At 49.2% G+C, this 22,851-nt stretch overlaps 1 protein-coding gene across 1 annotated transcript in view; it reads right to left on the bottom strand.

Annotated features, from left to right (window-relative positions):
- Window positions 1-15,862, bottom strand: part of Myrip (myosin VIIA and Rab interacting protein) — a 133,985-nt gene extending 118,123 nt beyond the window's left edge. Inside the window, exon 1 of the mRNA XM_032911163.1 lies at window positions 15,719-15,862. Coding sequence (XP_032767054.1) covers window positions 15,719-15,828 — 110 coding nt within the window. The 5' untranslated portion in view covers window positions 15,829-15,862. The remainder of the gene's footprint in view (window positions 1-15,718) is intronic.
- Between the last annotated feature and the right edge of the window lie 6,989 nt (window positions 15,863-22,851).

The raw sequence follows: 22,851 nt of genomic DNA, 5'->3' as shown, positions 1-22,851 counted from the left end.
GACCCACCTGTGTCTAGAGCCCTAGCAGTCACTTCAGAAATCAGGTATGACAGGGCACAACTACAGGTAGAGAGAGGTGGGTCCTTGAGGGTTGCCGGCCAACTAGCCTAGCTCAGGTGGAAAGTTCCAGGTTCCGTGAGAGCCCGTATCTCAGAGGAAAAGGTGGAGATCTATAGAGAAAAAAAATACCCGACAGTGACCTCTGGCCTCTGCACACAAATGCATATCCACCTGCATACACATGTGTGAACACGGGAACACACACGACTGATCGTAATGGTCGATACCTGGGATGGTTCTAAAGTACCCAGCAGGAAGGCCCCCGGAAGTGGATGGGGTACCAGTATCAGGACACTGCCAGGGCCAGCCAGTGTGGTCAGCACCCAGACAGGGAGGCACCCCCTGTGGCAACGGCTCTGATGCGCAGACTCTACAGGATGCCTCTGGGATGCTACCATTCATCACTGGCAAGAGGAGGGATATTAGCACCTTCCCAAGCCCCAGCATCTTCATTCTCTACGTGAGCAGCTGCTGACCACCACAGCAGCCGGTGCAAAAAAGCACACTTTAGTGAGGGCATAGAGAGCTGATAATCTCATGCGCAGGCCACAGTGCAGGAGCGTGCAATTTGGTGGCATCTACTCTCACTCACACCCAGGAGCCCTGGGGGATCTGCACACAGAAGAAATCTATCAACAAGACCACCACGAGACATCAGAAGAAGAATTAAAACACACACACACACACACACACACACACACACACACACACAAGCTAGCTACCTCCCTAACTCTTGGGAAAAATGGGTCAGATATCCATTGACCACTATATAATGGATGGTGCACACTACATGCAGCATGTGGACCAAGCTCTGAAACGAAACATGCTGGATCCCAGGCTGGAGAGAAGCTCAGTGGCTAAGGGCACTTAGTATTTTGCAGAGGTCTGGAGTTCAGTTTCCATCACCCACTCCTGGTGGCTCACAACCCCCTACAACTCTGTCGCCCTCTTCTGGCCTCTGAGAGCACTGCATTCACGTGTACATACACAGACACACATGATTAAAAATAAAGTTTTTTTTTTGTTTTTTTTTTTGTTTTTTGTTTTTTTTAATGAGAAAGGGAAGGAAACAGATTCCAAAAAGGCTCCACTGTGAAATTCCATCTCAGACACAAAGATGAACAGAATGAACTTGTGTCCCCGAAGGTCAGCGGTGGCAGAATCATCCGAGAGGGGCTTCTCTCAGCCTAGGTGCTGGCCACACAGGTGTTTCTATCTCCTATTCATGGGTGGCACCAGCTTCCTGTGCTCTCCTAGCATGGAGACTTCAGCTTCGCTACAGCTGGCTGAAAGCGGCAGCGTTCTTCTCGCTCCTGAATTCTTCCAGTCTCTTGCCTTCACAGCTCTGCCTGTGACTTAATCCACTTCAGGGATAAAGTCACGTTTTGCTCCCCAAAAGCACAAACCCCGTCCTGTGGTATAAAACGAAGCCAGCCTTCCCTCCCCCACCCGGTTCAGAGCAATGGAAGGCCCTGGGAGTGCCACTAAACAAACGTTGCTTTTGGAATAGTTAAAGGTTGAAGGTGGCCACTATTTAGTTCTCTGTCTATTGGTAATTACTTTCATTTTTTCCTTTCTTCCTTTTTTTCTCCATCCCCCTTTCTCCCCCTGGGCCCTGGGCCTGCTCAGCAGGTCCAGAAGCTCTGAGCTGTATCTGTTTTATTCTCCCGGCCCCTTTATCTGTGTGTTTACTTTTTCATTCTGAGACAGGGTCTTGCTGTTACCCAGGTCAGCTGTGAGATGTGTAGCCCCTCCAGGCTCCTCCCGCCTCAGCTCCCAGGTAGCTGGGGTGACAGGCCCGTGACACCAGGCTGAGCTTGCATTTTCTTATTTCTCTGGCTCTCCCAGAGCCCCAGCCATCACGGGGCTTTCCCGACTCCACAGGCTCTCTTTCCTTCATTGGCTCGTACATGAAGGGCAAAAAGAAAGAAAGGCCACTTTTTATGTCACTGGACCAATTCCACTTCTGCTGATGACAGGCCTCAAATGCACAAGTACTGTGTGACCCTGGTCACAGAGACAGCCACAGCCACAGGTACAGGACAGCACTGTGTCCTTCCCCTGACTGGATGGACCCAACTCAGAGAGTCTGGAGAGTCCTGGCCTAGAGAAAACATCTTGGGATTGTTCACACCTGTTCCTCGTCAAAGCAGTAGGGGGCGGGAGACAGGGAAGGACCAGACTTAACATGACAGAAGGCATACGGCCTTAGTGAAGACAAAGTACCAGCTGCCCCAGCTTACAAGAAAATGAGGTGTCTTCTCTGTGAGAAGCAACACCTTACTGTTGTCCACAAGCAACCTGTCCCCATATATTCTTGAGTCATCTGGGTCCCGGAAAGCTGCAGTCAGAACTCTGTCCAGTGGGAGGCAGCCAGACTCATGCGCCTGACTTTGAATAGCCCCAACCACAAAAGGAACCATCCAGACGGTGAGCTGGAATACAATCATGGCCCATCACGGTCCACCATGCCAAGCTAACACCAGACAAAGAATAGGTGAGAACAAAGACAGGACTAGTCTGTAATGACCTTTGGGCAAACTGTTTATGGATCCCTTAAGCCAGACTGCCTTTTATGCTCTTCACGGTCAAAGCCAACAAGGAAGAGGTGAAGTGAATTGACGGAGCAAACGTCAAGGTTCTCTTGACACGTTAGCCTTTGGCCCTGAAGGAGGATGAGCATCACGATGGCTTCTCTGACCGTCATCTCTGACAAGCACACTGAGGCCCTTGTCTTCAGAAAGGCAGGAAACATCACGTCTGATCTCTCACAGGTCCTTCCAACCATGACATCCAAGTGGCCAGAAAGAAGCACTAAGAAATTCCCACGGCTAGAGGTTGGCAGTCGAGGCCATGCAGGCCTGCGCTTAGTTGCCAGGAAGGGCCAAGCAGGGTGACTTCTTCTCTGTGTTCAGCGTTTGTGCTGTGGTCATAGTGAGACCCACCTCGTGCACCCGGTGAATGCCAAGCTCAGCCAGGGCGCAGCAGCAGAGGGGCCTCAGGGCTGACACCCTGAACTTGGCTCAGGCTTGTCTCTTTAGTGAAAACAATCAACTAGAAATCAGGGAGGTGTGAGAGATGGGCTTGGGGCCTGAGAAGAGTCATGGGGGGGAGGAAGAAGGGAGGCTGTGGGCCCCGGGTGTGGAGACCAGATATGGGCGGTCTGCTGGTCCCATGCTGTCTTCTGGAATCTCAGCTCACCGCACCTGACTGCACACACAGCAGGGGCCAATAGGAACATACCAAGTAGGGACTGTCAATTAGGAGCTCGCAGCCCGCCCCACCATCTCTTACTTGGGGCCACCAGGTTATAAGTACAAATTTAGGTAGGCCATACGGTCAGCCTTCAGGAGTGCCCCTCCTCCACTACCAACCCTACTGCCCAGATACTAACCCTTGGGGATCAGAAAGAGATCAGAATTCCCAGGAATTTGGAAAAAAATTGATCCTTCATTTTTTTCCCCTCCCTTCCTCCTCTCCATTCACAGGTTCTTTAGCCCAGGATAGACCTTGAACTTCTCATCCTCCTGCCTCCACTTATTGAACATCGATATTCCAGGCAAGACCCACCACAGCTCACTGATGCAGGGCTGAGGCTCAGACCCAGGACTCAGGGCACGCTAAGAAAGGCTCTATCAACTGAGCTGCGTCTCCAGCACCCATAACCAGCTCCCTGTCCCTCGCTAATTATCATATCTAAAAGTGCATTCAACCAAAGGACATACTCAGTTACCGGGGATGAAAAGAACAAGGCCTCATAGCAGCATTTGATTCCTGGAACCAGTTGACTCGTACACACTTTCTGATGGCATCGGAACGGTGCAGTGTTCAGATCTCTTCGCAAAAACTAACAGTGCTACAGGCTCCGTCCGGCGCTGCCGCAGCCTGTTTAAGGATTTGGTCCTCCTCAATGTTTTGTGTCAGAACATCAGCCATGAGATTTGCATGGAGTGTATTTTGTCTGTAAACTTCTCTAATATTTATTCTCTTCACACCCTGACACTCACCAGCAGCTGAGGCATCGCCAAGTTTGAGTTTTGACCATAGTGACTGATTCTCTCCAGGAACACCGACCTTCACCTTCAACCCCACACTGCCTATGTTTCTATCTGGGCTTTGCTGACGCAGAGGTGATGAGTTCTTTCAAATCAGCAACATCTCTGTGCTCACTGGCAAACAGTACTTCACTCAGAAAGTTTGTAATGCTTCTACTCTCTTTACCTGACTTTTCTTGAGTTCTGGACCTGGGGGGTGGGGCTTGGGAGGTGGGGATGCTCATTTCCAGAAGAATTCCAGGAAGGATTTATATCTTAGTGCAGCCTCCAGCACCCTCTGCTGAGTCCTACACAACCCTTTCTCTAACTGGTTTTAGTTTTCCTTGAAGCAACAGATCTCCCACCCACCCCCGCCCCCGCCCCTGCCCCTGCCCCGCCTCACTGAGGGGGACTTTATTCTGCACACTCAGCTGTTTTGCTGACACCTGACTGACTGTGATTTACAGCCTGGTCTGCCTCATGTCCCAGTCTTTCCATGACCTGGCCAATGGTGATTCCATTGATGGTGGATTCCAACTGTCAACGTGACACGATCTAGATTAATCTGTGAGGAGAGTCTCGGTGAGGGACGGTCCAGATTATGGCCGGCCTGGGGGCATGTCTGGGGGGGGGGCTGCCTCAGTTGCATTGATCATAGAGGACCACCCTAAAAGTGGGTAGCGCCATTCCTGGACTAGGGCCTAGACTTGGAGGTTAACTGAACATCGGCGTTTGCTGCTTACTGCGCTGTGATGTGAACAACCGCTTCAAGTTCCTGCCTTGACTTCCCCTCAATAATGGACTGAAGCCTGGAATTATAAGAATGGTAGACCCTAATATGTATCTATATGTGCATTTGTACAAGCATACGCACATAAACACATAGGAACATGTATGCATAGAGAGAAAGAGAAGGGAAAAAAGGAGGGAAGGAGGGAAGGAGGGAGGGAGGGAGGCAAGCAGGCTGATAATACCTGAGCTCTGACTTCAGGCGCACAGGGAGGCAGCTGCTGGCCCCATGTCTGTGGCCCACATCTGGGATCTAGACGCCCACAGGAATAAGGCAGACTTCAGGGTAACTGCTGCCCGAAAGAGCGGAAGAGGAACCTGAGTTCCTGCAGCTGAAGAAAGCTGCATTTACAAATGGCTCCAGGGAAGCTTCTCTCTGCGGCCCCTTGGAAGCCAGTTCAGTGCACACGCTATGCCAAAGGAAAGGCGGCCAGAAGGCTGGGTGCTAAAGGTCACGTCTAGAATGAGAGCCACCGAAGCTTTATCAGGGCTCAGCAGCTGAGCCGCTGACATTTGCAATGAGAAAGTAAACAAAGCCGAGGACTCAGACCCAGGAACAAACTGTTAGGAAAGCACTCCTAATGGCAGCAGGATCTCCCAAAGGTCACCGCACATGGGACAGGGCACGGCACTGCTGAGACGCCTCTCTTCAACACTCGGGGCTCTTTTTCATGTACGTAAGGACACTCCTCTAAACCCACAGACACCCCAGAGGAAGATGTGTGTCTGAGATGTGGCATGAACTACAAATGAGGTCAGTCAAAAGTTATGTGGGGGTGTGGCTTAGTGTCAGGGCACTTACCTAGTGTGCAAATGGCCCTGGGTTCTAATCCAGGCTCAACAAAGAGAAGAGCCACGCTGTCAGTTCAAAAGTCACAATGTGTTAGTTCCGCTGCTGACATCAGAGGAACACGGAAGGTCTCCTTCTGTCCAGTGTTGCACGCAGCTCCCTTGTGAATGTGATGTGCACACAGCACATTTTCCCCTTAGAACACGTCAGTCAAGGCCTCTCTCGCCTCACAGATGACTCGACCATTAGACTAGACTCACAGGTGTGACTCATCTTGGCATATAAGGAGGGACTGAGTGCTCTAGGACTGGGGCTGGGACTGGGGCTCAGTTGCTACAGTGCTTGCCTAGCATGTACTGAGCCCTGGTTTTCACCCTTCCACCCCACCCCCTCACTGCACAAACTGGGTGTGGTGTTTGTTATGCACCTGTAGTCCTAGCAACCGGAAGGTGGAGGCTGAAGGATCAGAAACTCAAAGTCACCCATCCTCCTCGGCTAGAGAGCAGATTCAAAGCCAGTAGGGTACAGGAGAGCGTGTTCTAAAAGAAAAGGCAGGCATGAGAGGGCTCAGTGGGTAAAGACGCTTGCTGTCAAGCTCAACCACCCAAATTGGATTCCAGAACTCACACAACAGAAGGAATCAATCCAGTGAGCTGTCCTTTGATCTCCAGATGTTTAATGCAGCACAGGTGAGTACACACAGATACACACACACACACACACACACACACAAATACACACACACATACACACATACAAACACATACACATACACACTACACAAAACACTAAATGAAAAGAAATATAATTTTTAAGGAGGACTCGCTCCAACAAAACACATTAAATAAAAATAAATGTAAGTTTTAAAAAGGACTCGCTCTACCCTAATTGAGAGAGAAAGCTTCCTCTTTGTTTTTACAAGTCTTTCATCGCTTAGTCAGGCATCTAGGGCCACACTGGCTAATCAGAGTATCGGAAAAGCTCTACATTTAAAACCATTTAAAGCACCTGGGTGTCCATGTTACACGAAGGTGGCATTACTATCGTAAGGTACTTTATTTAAAATGTTACTTAGGGACGTTTCAGGGTGCAATCAATACAAAAACCATCAGGATATTCCGCAGTCCATATTCACGTCTGATCCTTGAAACTCGGTGCATTTTCTAGAGTGCATTTGCTTTCTTGGCCTTGAAGCACTTGATATGTGGACGATATGCACAGTCAGGGGCTACAGTGTCATCCACCATGTGTGGCTGCAAACCTCGTAACTCCCCGATCCCTGAGCACACAACGGGCATTAGCCAGAACGGCCCTGGGTTTCCAGGATGGTTCTCCTTTCCCGCTCCACGGTCCTGGGCATTGCTGCTCTCCACACCCAAGGCGGTGATCACCATCCTCCTTCCAGGGAGACTGGCTAGGTTTGAATCCGCCTCTCAGCTGTGAGAACCTGGCTGTTTCAGAGCTTCAGTTTCTCCAATTTATGAACAAACACGAATGATGCCTCCCCGGGGTTGCTGGGAGAAAGTGGGGTTCTCAAAGCAGCTTCCTCTATCAGCCACCATTAGAACGGCAAAGGGAGAATTACCACAAAGGATCTTCCCTCCTGCCCGGCTGCCAGTCCTGATTTGCTGTTGGAGACAAACATCGGCCTTCCTGTCTTCATCACTTAACCAGGATGCTCTCTGCTGCCCGACTGGTGTCTCAATCTGCCAGGAAATTTCTGAGACTCCCGTGAAAGGGCCCTCTGCTTCGGTATGTCTGCCTTAGCCCTCTCCTAAGCTGGGCTCTGGAAAGGGTGGGGACTCTCTCACTTGCTATAGTTTGTCTGCAGGGCTCCCACAGCCTCTGGAATCTTCCTCAAGGGCAAAGGCCTTTACTCCATTTCCTAATCCCATTCTCCTCCCGTCCTGTGGCTCACTCCCCACTTCCCCAGGAGACTCCTGACATTCCAACCAGGGCTCTGAAGCGGATGAACGAATACCCAACAGCTTTGCTGTAATACGCTTGGCCTTTCCATTATTAATGGAATGCCAGCCATAAAGAGGAGATCTGAGAGCCCAAATCTCCTGAGGCCCTTCTGGCTGTGAGACTCTCTCCACTCCACCCCCCTTCCACTCCCTGAGGTCTCCTGCCTCCTACAGGGCCCTGAGTTCTCCACAGGTGTCAGCTTGCTGGGCTTTCTCCCTTGTATAGAAACTCTCAAACGGAGCAGGATCAGGCCTCTCACCCCACCACAGAAAGCACTGACTCTGCCCTCAGAGTTAGCATTCTATGTGTACACATGTATGTGCTTGTGTGTGCACGAGCACTTGTATGTATTTTTGTGTGCATATGCACATGTGTGTGCTTGTGTGTGCGTATATGTGTTTGTGTGTCTGTGTGAACAAATATGTGGGTTTGGCTATACATGCCCATGTGTGTATGGAAGCCAAAGGGTCAACTGCAGGTGTTTCCCAAGAGCTGTCCATCCTGTTCCCCATTTATTGAGACGGGGTCTGTCACTGACCTAGAACTCAGTAACTGAGTTATGCTGTCTGGCCAGTGAGCCCCAGAGACCCTCCTACCACCACATCCCCACACGCCTCACTGTTTTTAATGTGGGCTCTGGGAATCAAACTCAGGTCCTCATGATTACACGGCAAGCTCTTTACTAACTGAGCCACTTCCCCTGCCCACACACTGATCTTTCATAGCACGTGTCTGGCTGGCTGGCTAACCTTGCAGCACCCCTGTCCAGAAGTCCCAGTCTCCTTAACCAGAGATGTTAATGCCACAGTTGACACAGAATCTCAAGGACAATTACAGTCAGGAAGGAAGTGTGGGCAGAAAGATACATAGTTACACATAGTTACACCAGAAACTACAAGGTATCCATGTTCCAACTGGGTGCAGACAAGCCCCCAGCTCCAAAAGCAGATGCAACCAGGGGTATTGATTAATTCATCAAACCAACTGTAGCTTCCCAAACAATGGGCAGGGAGGACAAAGGAGGTTTACTTTTAACAATAGAAACTTTTTGAAAATTTCATCCTGCATCATAAAATTTTCATTTGTTTCAAATAGAAACGAATAGCTGAGGTGAAAGACACTAACTCCTTTATTAAAGTGCTGTGTTCTTTCTACCTTAGAAAATGGCGATCCAGGGGCTGGCAAGATGGCTTTGTATAGGTGAAGATGCCTGTTGCTAGCTGAGGACTGGAGTTCAATCCCTGGGGCCCACATGATGGAATGAGGAAACCAACTCTCACATGTTGTCTGATGACCTCCTCATGTGTACTGACATGTGCGCACGTGTGCGCACACGCGCGCGCGCACACACACACACACACACACGTATGCGTGCATGCTGAGCTGATTCTCTTCTAGGCAATGCAACAGGTTTCCAGGTGTGAGTACTTCTCCTCTGTTACTGGTTGTCAAATTGTTGCTAAGTAAATACCTCACACGAAGTAAGAACCCTTTATTTGGGTTCACAGTCTGAAGGGATAAGGACCATCATGGCAGGAAAAGCAAGGTGGCAGGCATGTTTGGCAGCTCCTACCTCATTCCCCATTGACCAGGAAGCAGACACAGGCAAAGAAGTGGGCCAGGTTAGCAAAGCCCACAGTCTGTCCCTTGTGACCCTCTTTCTCTGGCTGAGCCCCATCCTCAAGATATTACAGCCTATCAAAAAAGTGCCATCAGCTGGGGATTGATACTCAAGCTCACAGAGGTACTTTTACACCCAAAGCTTCTACATCAGGTACTGTTCTCATTGCTATGATCTCACAAGAGGCAACATCACACTGGCAGGGTTTATTTTGGCTTACAGTTCAAGGGAATACAAGGAAAGGCATGGTGACTGAAGTGAGAGGTGGCTGGTCACACTGCATCCACAGACAGGAAGCAGACTGAACAGCAAGTAGGGCTGCGTTATAAGACCTTAAAGCCCACCCCTAGTGGCCTGTTTCCTCCAGAGAGGCTCCACTTCTTAAAGGTTCCACAACTATCCCAAAGACCACCAATAATTGGGGACCAAACACATGGGGGAGATTTCTTATTCAAATTACATTTCCTTTCTTTAACTCAGGAGGAGGGGGCTGACACCCCACAGCTGCTGGTGAGAAGCAGGTAGGCTCCTGGAGCCTGAGCTTAGAAGTCATTCATAATAGATGGGTGGGTGTGTGGATGGCTGGATGGATGGCTGGATGGGTGGATGGGTGGATGAGTGGATGAATGGGTGGATGGATAGGTGGATAAATGGGTGGTGGGGTGGTGGATGGATGGATGGGTGGGTGGGTGGGTGGGTGGATGGGTGGGTGGATGGATGGATAGGTGGATGGGTGGGTGGGTGGATGGGTGGATGGGTGGGTGGATGGGTGGATGGGTGGGTGGATAGATGAACAGGTTATAGTGGATGGGTGAGTGGATGGGTGGGTGGATGTGTAGGTGGATGAATGGTTGGGTGGATGGATGGATGGACAGAGATAGACATATCACCATACCTCTGGCTTTTGGCCTTCCTCTGTCCTAGGCCCATTAGCCCTCCAAAGGTACAAGCATGTGATGTCAGTCTAACAATCACTGACAATCAATGGCCAGTAGCACTTAGTGGAAACAATTTCCTCAATCTAACCCATGCCTGGAACAGACCGCATGCTGGCTTGATTCTGGCTAGAGTGTATTGAGAGGGATTTTAAAGGCTGTGGCTCTCTCATCCATGTCTCCAAGACTCAATTTTAATACCACAGTCCTATGAAATTAACGGTCATTTAAAAATCCGCTCTGTAAACATGCCAGACACATAAACCACGGGCTCTGGCTCTTGTCTGGAGACCTTCCCACAGGGTGTCTTTCTGTGCATAAGAGGGCAGATGGCTAATGTTGGGGAGTCCTGGCAGCAGGAACAGGGTCAGACTAGACCATACCCCTAGCTCCCTGGGCCTCCTCTGAACTTGAGGAATGACCCTCTTCATCTGCAAAGTCAAGGGCTGGAGCATAATAAAAGTCTCAGCTGCCTCTTGGCTCTCACCAACCACACCACACAGAGCAACACTGGGCTATGGCAATAGAAAGGAAACAAGCCCCAGGTCTCCAGGGCTCCTTGGTCACTCTTCTCATTGCTGGGGTAAAATGGCCCCGGCAAAGACAACAGAAGAAAGGTTTGCTTTTGGCTCCCAGTCTGAGGGAAGTCCATCCTGAAGGGGAAAGCATGACAGCGGAGCCTTGAGGCAGCTGGTCACATTCCACCCACAGTCAAGAAGCAAGAGATGCTTTTGCTCCATTTATTTTCTCATTTTTACACAGCCCAGGATTTCAGCCAAAGAATGGTGCCACCCATGGAGGGCAGGCCTTCCATCTCAGCAAACCCAATCAAGACAAATCGCCCCACGGGCACGCCCACTGATTCTAGATCTCATCGAGTTAACCATTGAGATTAACCGTTACAGAGCATAATCCAGCAAACTCACACCATGTCCCCTGCTGGTCGCCAGAGTTCCTCCTCATGCAGTGGCCTAAGGATCAGGCTCCATCTACCCTGTGAGGTCATACATATCTCAACAGACATTTCTAGAGTCACCCCAGCAGGTAAGGGGAGACGGAGGAGCTGTACCACCTCCTAGGTACTCACTCAGCCTGGAAGAGACACAGGCCCTGCCCCTCACCCTTGATTGGTCAGACCTCAATGGTCTCTGAACCACAGAAGCAACCAGAAAATACTGGGTGAGTGCTGCTGGATTCTTCCGCAAGGGGAAAACAGTTCGCTCGTGATGGTAACTTCCATCTATTTAAGGGAGACCATCCCAGCAGGACCTCACAGCTCTGTGTTGAGGAAGTGAATAAAGGGAACCTCAACACTGAGACTACCGGGTAAAGCCTGGTGGAGAAGGGGGTCTGAGGTCGTACACCAAACCAGATGAGCCCCAGGCAAGCTCGTTCATGAGGTCCTTACAAGCAGTAACCATGTACATACATGTCAAGCTACAGCTGGGTAGACCCCCCTGCTTCTGAGTCATGCAGGAAGGCTCAGTGGTCTGAACTCAGGAGCTGGCTGAGTTAATAATAATATCACACTATTATAAAAAAAACTTCAATAGCGGGCTGTGGGGAATAGGAAGATGGTTATCAAGTTCGATCCCAGTAGCCACATAAAAAGCCAGGTGCGATGGCGCATACCTGCAGCCCCAGTGTTGGGGAAGCAGAGACAGGCAGATGCCGGGAGCTCACTGGCCAGTTAGCCCAGCTTGTTCTGTGAGCCTCAGACCCCAGTGAGGGCCCTGTCTCAGAAAACAAGGCTGAGGGTTCCTGAGGCGTGACACTTGAAGTGACCCATGGCTTTCATCTGCATGCTTAAGCATGTGCATACACGTGTGCATACATGCACCCCCACCACACATGGGCACACATACATACACACATGTGTACATACATGTACCCCCACCACACATGGCCACACACACACATACACACGTGTACATACATGCACCCCCACCACACATGGCCACACACACATACACACATATACCCCCACCACAACCCCACCACACAAGGCCAACACACACATACACACATGTGTAGTACATACATGCACCCCCACCACACATGGGCATGTGCACACACATACACAAATACATCCCCACCACACCCCTACCATACATGGGCACACACATATACTCCCACCACACCCCCACCACACATGTGCACACACACATATACGCACCACCACCACACACACAAACCATTACTATGTTTTGGGTACCTGACATTGTTCTAGGAGCCCAGTAGAGAAGAAAGCATGGGCGAACCACTCCCACCCTAATCCCCCTGCACAGTGAGGTTCTAAATGCCACGCTGCCTGAGTCCTAATAACCCAAGAACCTGGGACATTGCTTCTTCCAGGCAGGGCGTCCCACCTCTGTAGGACTGCTTCCCACCAAGGCCACCCTGTGCCAAAAGCCGTGTGTGCGTGCCTGACACAAAGACCACACTGACTCCTCCCACATCACCCAGAAATCAAACTATAGAAGAGATGAGGTAGACAGCAAAGATCTCTGACCACGGACTCAACCATGGTTATTTTTATACTCTGAGGTTTTTCCACATCTCTCTGAGAGGAGGAAGGGAGGAGACGCTTCCTGCGAGGTAGACCTCACTGCTGGAAGATACAAGCCACTGCAGACAGAGCTGGAGACCTGGTGGCTTAATGCTAATTAATTTATTCTTCTCACTGCATCCTGTTTAGACACTCAATATATTTAGCAGAACCTGGGCCCAGCAGTCCTTCAAGGCACTGTCTGCTTGGTGTTTGCTGTCTTAAAGGGACAAACATGAAAAGAAATCATCTGTGGACTGAGCGCCAATCACTCCTCCATTCCCAGAAGCCCTCTGACTTTGGGAGTCAAAAGGTCGTAGTCAGAAGGAGGAGAGTTTCCTGCACCACTGTTTCCGGCCCCTGAGCAGGTTTCACAACACCCACCTGGAGTGTCTCCCACCTCTGCATGATCCCCAGGAATCCAGACGGCCCAGACAGGCTGACAAGTTCCTGTGTTGCCTGGCTTCCAGATGACAAGGGAAGCAACCACTTGGTGTCCTTCCCTCCCTCTCATGACTACTTTAAAATAACAACAGAGAAATAAAAATAAGGATTAGGGGAAGGATTGAAGAAGCTGAAAGGGAGAATGACCCCACAGGAAGACCAACAGTTTCAACAGACCCCAGGGAGCTCCCAGAGACTGAGCCACCAACCAGGAGCATAAAAGGGCTGGTCTGAGGCCCAGGGCACATATGTAGCAGAGGTCTGGCCTCAGTGGGAGAGGATACACTTAATCCTTGAAAGACTGAGGCCCCAGGGAAGGGGCACACCTAGGGGTGGGGGCGATACCCTCTTGGAGGCAAGGGGGAGGAGGAAAGGAATGAGGAATTGGCAGGGGTGGGGGGTGGAGGGTGGGGGGGAGAACTGATGGGACAACAACTAGATTGTAAATAAATATCTTTTTAAAAAAGAAATAAAGATAAACTAACTCATAACATTGATGAGGAGAGAGCTATCAGCCACCTACAGAGTCCAAGGGAGTTCTGGAGTGGAGAGGAGGGAGAGAGCATTTCCAGTCATGATTGCATAAGTGCTACCTGTTGGCTTCCAGACATTAAAAAGCAAGCCGCAAACAACAGAGACACTCAAAGATGTTTGCAGAGCAGCATGGGACGGGCCTCGGCGCTGGGTATGAACTGTTCTGTAGAAAGAGTAGGGGTATGAAGCAGAGTCATTACAGAGGAAGGGCTGGGCTCCGAGTATGAACACCATTCTGTCAGAAATAAGAAGGGACAGTAAAGTTCAAAGAACAGGTTTCCGTATTAAATTTGAAAACTATGCTAGTTAGCTGTCAATTCCACACAGCCTAGAGCCCTTTGAGAAGGGAGTGTCAATAGATAGACTGCCAAGATGGGATTGGCCCGTGAGAATGAGTGGGGATTACCTTAATGGCTAATGAATGTGGGAGGCCCCAGGCCACTGTGGGCAGCACCATTCCCTAGGCAGGCATTCCTAAACTGTATTAAGGAAGCTAGCTGAGCGCATGCCTGAGAGTAAGCCAGCCGGCAGCATCCTCCACAGCTCCTGTTTGCTTTCTTGCCCTGCCTTAACCATGGACTGTAACCTCTAAGTTGCTTTGGTCAAATGTAACACAGCAAGAGACAGAAACTAGAACAATGGTGAATAGGAAAACAAAAACAAAAACAAAAACAAAAACAAAAAAGCACAATCATCAAGAAGCTGAAGATGAAGGCTTGAGAGTCAGTCAAGCCCCCCTCGTTCAAAGCCTAGAATGATTCAAGGGCAGGTCACGCATGTGTTCGGACTTATGAAGTCACACAGAGGAAATCAAGGTGACCTCAACATGAAGGCTGAAGCAGGAGAACTCAAGGTGACCTCAATGTGAGGGTCACAGCAGAAGGGCTCAAGGTGACCTCAATGTGAAGGTCACAGCAGGACAGTTCAAGGTGACCTTGGCATGAAGGTGACAGCAGGAGAACTCAAGGTGACCTTGGCCTGGAGCAAAGGCCTTGTAGAGCACCTAAGAGATACACCTCTCTGTGTGACTGTGAGGCTTTCAGAAAGGTGTGATGGAGAAGGAAGGAGTCATTGACTGTGGACCAGTGCTCAGAATGAACGAAAATAAAGGGGCAGGACAGCCTGGTGAGCAGCGGTTCTCATCTCCCTCTGATTCATGACATGTGTAAGCAGTGTGCCCCGCTGCTCCATGCTCCAGCCTCCACGCCCTTCTCACCATGATGGACTGCACCCTTAAACTGTGAGCCCAAGTAAAGCCTTCTTCCTTTGAGCTACTTGCCTTGTAATGAGTCAGTACCCTGTGTCAGCTAGGGCTCACGGGGACAGAACAGCCCAGAGGGTCTGTGAGGAGACTGCTGCACGCCTGGGGCAGGAGCCGCTGGGTGAGACTGCTTCCCCCTCAGAATCTCTTCCCAGGACGTTTTCACCTCTCCTTACATCTCCACACGATGTTCCTAAGACCCAATTCCCACTCCCACGACCTTTGCTTTCTGTCGGCGCTGGAGACGAGGTCATCACCAATAAACTGCACACCTGAGACCTGACCCCCAAACCCGAAACAGCACAGCTGAGTGGGAGGCAGGAGAATGAATTCAGGCCAAGACTGCAGAAGGAAACAGTTCCACTGTGAGTTTTACACCCATGAAAGGAACTGCTAAAGAATGAAATAGTATTTCCTATGGCAACATTACTTCTATTCATTGTTTGTAAACCTCTCCCGGGCACCTTGAATGCAAGCAATATGGAGACTAGACAATGGATCCCCATGGTTCTGAGGTGACGTCTTAAGGTCCTTTGGTTCAGTGATGGCAGACTCTCACTAAGGTGATGCAGGTGTCACACCTGTGAGCCAGGTACCTTAGACACATGTCACTGGATATGAGAAGCCCGTCAAGAAAGGACAGGGTGGCCATTCCATAAACCCAAGTGTGGGATTATAACACAGACAGCTGAGCCTCGCTGTCCGAACATGGTCAGGCAAAAGAGCCATCTCACCTCAGCCGGTCCTCCTCCTTTTTGCGAAGATTGAAGTCTCTCTGTACCACTTGGAGAACGTGTTCGGTCTCATCGTCGGTCAGACCCGACAGGTCCAGCTTCCTCCCCATGGTCAAGAGTTAAACACGGACAACCGAGCTAGATCTGTGGAGTGAAAGGAGAGATCAGAGACTGAGGACAGGGTTGTGTGGCTTGAATCCACCCTCGACGCTGACTTAGACAAGCACACTCCTCTGAACTCTCGTGTGCTGCTTCTAGGTGGCTCTGGCCAGATGGCAGGGAATGGGGGGACTGAGCTTCTGCTGTCCTCAACTCAAGTGAAGACAGAGAGATCCTATGTCAGGCATGGAGCACACTGGGGACCCCAGCATCCAGGACACGGAGGTAGGAAGATCAGTAGGGAGCTCTTGGCCAGCCTGGAGTACCATAGGAAGAAGGAAGGAGAGAGGGAGGGAGGGAGGGAAGGAGGGAGGGAGGGAGGGAGAGAAGGGAACCAAACCAGCAACAGCAGGTAATCTATCCTTTTCGTCAAAATGAAACATATTTCCACAAAGCACTGAAAAGGAATCGTCAAGAATTCTTCATTTCTATAGTTTGACAGGTTATTTATAGGTATTCTATTTCAACACAAAATAAATTGTTTTCTTTAGAAAAATAATATCCCACGTATGCTATACCCCTAAGCTCTTCTTCAGGCCTATGCAATAAACACCAGAAATCCCAAGATGATATGTGAAACTGGAGGGAGAAGCCAAGCTCTATGTTTCGTGCGTAGAGCGATTCTAGGAGTGCGTAAGATAACACAAGGGCTGGCGTGCGGCTCAGCTGGAGAGCATGTGTCTAGCGTGCCCCAGGCCCTGAGTTCAATCCCCAGCACGCAGAGAGCTGGGTGTGTGGTTCCCACACTATAACCTCCACTCTGCAGAGATGGAGGTGGAAGGACAGACGTTCAAGGTCACTGAAGTTCCTTTTTTAAAAGAAATATATCCTAGTTGTTGTTTCTGTCTTTGGTCTCCGTTGTGTAAGGTGTTCAAGGCCAGCCTAAGTTGAGTGAGACCCTATCTCAAAAAGATGACTGAATGACTGAGCGAATGAATGAATGACGTAACATGAACCTCAAACCCAACAAAAAGTGATCTGCACGTGTCATAATGAGCTCTCTGAAACATTTTAAGAATTACAGTTGAGGATTCTAATAAATAATGACGCTGGGGTTCTTAACAACTTTTCCACTGAATGATTAACATCTACTGTGGGACACGAGATTTTCCACACGTGCATATTAAATGGCTCTAATGCTCACAATATTGTACGCACAGTCACAGATGAAGGGAAAAGGCTTGCACTCGCTCGCCCTCTAAGGAGGGATGTGTCTGTATCTCTGCCTCAGGGCCCTGGCCCTGCACACATCCCTAGCATACAGAGGGCAACGTGGGAGGGCCTGAGTCCCTTAACCCTCTTTATTGTGTGTAAACTAGGAACACTAGGAACAGCAGATCCTTCTCTCTGTGTGTGCATATGTGTGCAGTGTAAGAGCTAGAGGGAGGGAGAGAGAGGAGGGAGGGAGGGAGGAAAGGAGGGAGGGAGGGAATGTATATATCTCATGTTTGTGCAGGTCCTTCGGCAGTCAGAAGGGGGCATTTGTTGAGGGGCTGCTGGGCCACCTGGAACTGGAGTTGCCAACTTGGGTGCCGGGAACTGAGCTCAGGACCTCTGAATGAGCAGCAAGTGCTCCTAACCACTGAGCCATCCCTCCTGACTCCCTGGCTGCTTGGTATTTGTTTTGTTTTCAAAGCAGCATCTTGCTGTGTAGCTTTGACTGACATTTAACTGTGTAAGCTATGTAGCCCAGACTGGCCTTGAATTCACAACAATCCTCCTGCCTCAGACTCCATATTGATAGAGTTACGGTCACATACCGCTACCCCATTACCTGGCTTGCTAGCATTCTTTAGGCTGTGTGGGTTTTCTTTTCATTCACAGATAATAAGTGGAGAAGACAGAGTGGCGTTAGTCCCTAAGTCTCTTGTTAGGTGATTTAAAACCATGTGATGGCATAATATAAACTAATCTCAAGATTTCCCCACAAATCAGGACAAGAATGCTAAGCCTCAGAAACACTTCCCTCCCATAATGCAACTTGAAAACCAATCACCCACCTGCTCTACACCGAGGTGGGAGGGTGACTTTGAGACCTGTAGGTCAGGAGAAGCCAAAGCAGACAAAGTCTTGCTGGGGAGGAACAGGGTCAGCCACCACCTTCAGCACACACACAGCAAGAGGAGCCCTATGGCAGGCACAGCAGACACAGTCCTCCTTTAAACACTCCATTAAAGGGCTACCGGCGGCTCAGTGGGGAAGAGCACTGCCTGCCCTTGCAGAGCACACAGGCTCAGTTCGCAGCACCCACGTGATGGCTCACAACCAAATATAACTCCAATTCTAGACAACCTGTTGCCCTCTTCTGGCCTCTGTGGGAACCTGGCACACGCATGGTGCACAGACAAACGTGTGGGGGAAAGACTAATATAAGTTTGGGGGTGGGGGGAGCTGGGCATGGCCATACACAAACCTGTAACCTCAGCGCTATGGGGCGGAGACAGGAGGATTCCTGGGTTTGCTGACTTCTAGCCTTTGCTCTGGGTTCACTGAAGGAACAGTGTGAAAAATGACACAGCAGGACATTCGACATCCTCCTCTGGCTTCTGCAGGTGTGTGCACATAGGAAGACACACTTGCACATGGATACACACCAACACCCCACACATACATACACTATGCACACACAATAGTACAACACACACATATACATATAATACTACACATATACACATACATATACCATGCACACACACCACATACATATACCACACACATATACCACACATACATGCACATACACACACATATATATACAGTATTACACAACACACATATACATAAAATATTGCACAAACATACACATGCACATATATACACCACATACACACACACCACACATATATCACACATACACCACACACACATATAATACTACACATACACATATAGACACCATACACATACACATATATACCCCATAATACAATACTATACACATACCCCATTTTATACCATACATACACTATACACATATACCATCCCATTAGGACCCTATGGTAGCCCTGTGGCACTATTAGAAGGTGTGGCCTTGTTGGAATATTTGTGTCACTGTAGGCATGGGCTTAAGACCCTCACCCTAGCTGCCTGGAAGCCAGTCTTCCACTAGCAGCCTTCAGATGAAGATGTAGAACTCTCAACTCCTCCTGCACCATGCCTGCCTGGATGCTGCCATGTTCCCACCTTGATGAAAATGGACTGAACCTCTGAACCTGTAAGCCAGCCCCAATTAAATGTCCTTAGAAGACTTGTCTTGGTCATGGTGTCTGTTCACAGCAGTAAAACCCTAACTAAGGCAGACGAGATTCCTGACCTCGTGTCATCTCCGACAATGGTAAATTAGATTGTAAGACGCCTAGCTGGCCAGATAGGGCGGCATGGATCTGATCATATCTACAAAAGACCAACTGAGACTCAAGAAGGCTATAAAAGGCCCAGACGAAGCACAGAGAGCAGCGTCTGAGAAATGGTACAAGCTCTTCGCCTATGACAGTGAGCACGACTGTAGTCCGTGTGCAATGAGTCAGACGTCACCATGAAGCTGAGGGAAGGTGAGTCTCCACTGAGTCAGAGGGCACTCGGGTCGCACCGTATCTCAGAAGATGACACCTGGGGAAAGGGGTGCATTGCCCAGATGCCCAGCAGGTGCAGGCTTTCCTGGCACATCCGGGCTGCCACTACCTGCTTCCTCTGGCTGACACCCAACCAAGATGCAACAGAGGGATCCGTCCCAAAATTTAATAATGAGAAAATTAATAGCAGTTAAGCATTTAATTATAGTGCCACCTCCCAAAAGTGTGCTTGCTGGGTTATTGTTCCCACGAGCAGCTTGTGACGGAGGAACTCTTTTGTAATAAATCTCAGCCAAGTGTCACGCTCTGCCATCCTCGTGGGGCTACACAAGGCTTAGGAGGTAATCAGCTCTAAGAAGTCTACAGCCGAAGCGGCAAGAGCAGTTCGAGTTTGTCCGACCCTGAACTTGTGACTACAGGGCAGTTTCCTGAACAGCACCTGACTTCTCAGGGCGAGGTGGGAAGTGGCACCAAGTCAAGGCTCTGCTGATGCGCTCTGATCACTTCCATGGGATACCTGAACTGATGGGGCTGGCCTTTTGAATATAACTGTCGGAGGTCAGGCGATTTTCAGCAGTGCACTGGCAGAACTGGGAAGGGGCTTGGAGGTTAAAAGCCATACTGTTCTTACATAGAACCTGCATTTTGTTCCCAATGTCCACACAAGGGATACACAACTGCCTATAACTATGGATCTCTCGCTTACGCCCTCTGAGGGTACCTACAGACATACCACCACTACCACCATGGTCATCCTCATCACAAGCTAATTGCTTAAAAATCAAAGCCAGTGGGTGCTGGGGATGGAGCCCCGCTGGAGGAGGGCCATCCCGACCTGCACAAAGCCCTGGTTTTAAACCCGGCACAGTGTAAACAAGCTCTGGTAACCCACAGCTTTAAGGTTAAAGACAAGAGCAAAACGAAGGTGGTACTTCTGGAGGAAACTGGTCAACAGAGACCTTGCAAATGAAGATAGCCTGGGACAGTGCCGGGACACTGAGAACGCACCGTGGGATGTTCACAGGGAAGGGTCAGTGTTTGCAGGTGTAACATTCCGGGCAGGACCAGAACAGAACCAAGGACAGATGCCTGAGTGAGGTCTGAGTGAGGTCTGAGTGAGGTCTTAGCAACTTAAGTTATGTGGGGTTCTTGTCTGTCTGTCTGTCTGTCTGTCTGTCTGTCTGTCTCTCTCTCTCTCTCTCTCTCTCTCTCTGTGTGTGTGTGTGTGTGTGTGTGTGTGTGTGTGTGTGTGCGTGTGTGTTTGACCTTGTACCCAAAATAAAAAATGATTAAGTTGGGAAATCCAATCTCCTAAACATGAGGATGTAGATACTCTAATACTCTTATCACTGACTAGAAATGAAGAAAATGTCTTTTCCCACAGAGGAAGTGCAATTCTACACTTTCCCACTAAAGTGACTTGCTTTTGGAGGAAGGGAGAAGAGAGGGAGGGAGGGAGGGAAACAGGGAAGGAAGGAAGAAGAGCTACTCCAGGGAAGAAAAGACAAGCTAGGTAGAGATGTGTTTTCACTGTGGCTATTTGAACCCAGCAGTAGTGCCTGGGTTGGTGGGCCACCGAACTTCATTCTGTTCACTTCCTCACATGGACTGTCTCTTCCTCTAAAATGTGTCCATGCTCACCAGCCAGAGCAGACAGGACTACTAGCAGTAGACTAGGTCTATGCTTCATCTGAGCTGGATTTGTGAGCCTCTCCTGAGGATGCTGATGTGGCCATTAAGTGAGGGCCTGCTGTACGCCTGTCTGAGGAGCTGACATACTCTCATAAGTGCACAACATTTGGTTTTGTTTCTTTTGACCACTTGCATCTCACAAGGCACAGAGGAGGGAAGAAAAAATGCAGAAGAAGAGAAAGGAGGACTCCATCATTCAAGCGTGGTCAAAGAACTGAAGACTTCCACAAAATGATGGACTAGAGGAAGAAACTCAGTCTTCCTTCTAAGCAGAAGGAAAAATAGCAAGACAAGGGGTTGAATGAGAAATGACATCCAAAAGAATTTGAACGCTTAGTTCCCAGCTCATGGCACTGTTTGGGAAGGTTTGGGAGGTGTGGCCTTGCTGGAGGAAGTATGTCACTAGAGTCAGGCTTTAAACATATGTAGCCTCGTGACACTTCCAGCTCACTCTCTCTGATTGGTGTTTGTGGCTGAGATGTGATGTCTCAGCTTCCTGTCCGGACCATGATGGACTCTCCCTCTGAAAATGTAAACTTCTAACATTAAAGTTGGTCTTGGTCATGGTGTTTTATCGCAGCACCAGAAAAGCAACTAATACAAAAAGTAGAGAGAAGTCCTCAAAAATCTAAAGTTCATTCTTTGAAAAGATAACCAAAATAGTCATACCTTTAATGACACCAACCATGAAAAAGAATGTTCAAGTAATTAATGTGTAAAAGAAGAGACATCAACAACAGACCTTAGAGAAACAAAAGGGATTAAAAAGAAATGCTATGAAGAATTAAACTGCAACAAATTGGATTAACTACATAAGATAGAAAAATTCCGGGGTTGGGGATTTAGCTCAGTGGTAGAGCGCTTGCCTAGCAAGCACAGGGCCCTGGGTTCGGTCCCCAGCTCCGAAAAAAAGAGAAAAATTCCTAAGAAGACATTGCCAGAACTGACTCAGGAGAGGTGAAAACTCTGAGTTGACAACTGATGAATAGGGAGACTGTACAACACAGAATGTTTCCAGGAAGGAAATCAGAGGACTGGGTAACTTCACTGATGAATTATATCACACATAAGGAATAGGGTGAATATCTGTCTTCCATGAACAGAACAAAGAGAAGATACTTCCCAACTTGTTTAAAGGGGCCAAACATCATCAGATACCTAAAGCAAAGGGAGACAGTGTAACAATGTAACACAAGAGAAACAACACCCCTACAAATACAGATTCAAAGTTCCTCACCGGGGTTGGGGATTTAGCTCAGCGGTAGAGCGCTTGCCTGAAGCGCAAGGCCCTGAGTTGGTCCCCAGCTCCAAAAAAAAAAAGAACCAAAAAAAAAAAAGTTCCTGACCAATATCAGTCAAACCAGCAATATGACAAGTGTTTATGCTAAAATGGAAGGCTAACATTGCCTGAGGTGCTTTTCCTGATGCTGTGGTGAAATCCCCATACAAAAATAGTCTAAGGAAGGAAGGAAGGAAGGAAGGAAGGAAGGAAGGGAAGGCAGGCCTTATTTTGGCTTACGGTTCTAAGGTACACCTCCATGGTGGTGGAGTCTGAATGGCTGCAGGGGCTTGTCACAGCTGGTTATATTGTATCCACAGTGAAGCACCATGAACGCTGAGAGAAGATTGCTCTCAGCTCACTTTCTCCTTTTTGTTTAGTCCAAGACAGAGTCCAGGAACTGGTACTTAACACATTTAGGATGGATCTTC

This window comes from Rattus rattus, chromosome 8 (assembly GCF_011064425.1).
Source record: "Rattus rattus isolate New Zealand chromosome 8, Rrattus_CSIRO_v1, whole genome shotgun sequence".
Taxonomy (NCBI): Eukaryota; Metazoa; Chordata; class Mammalia; order Rodentia; family Muridae; genus Rattus; species Rattus rattus.
This window is presented reverse-complemented; position numbering and strand designations above follow the sequence as displayed.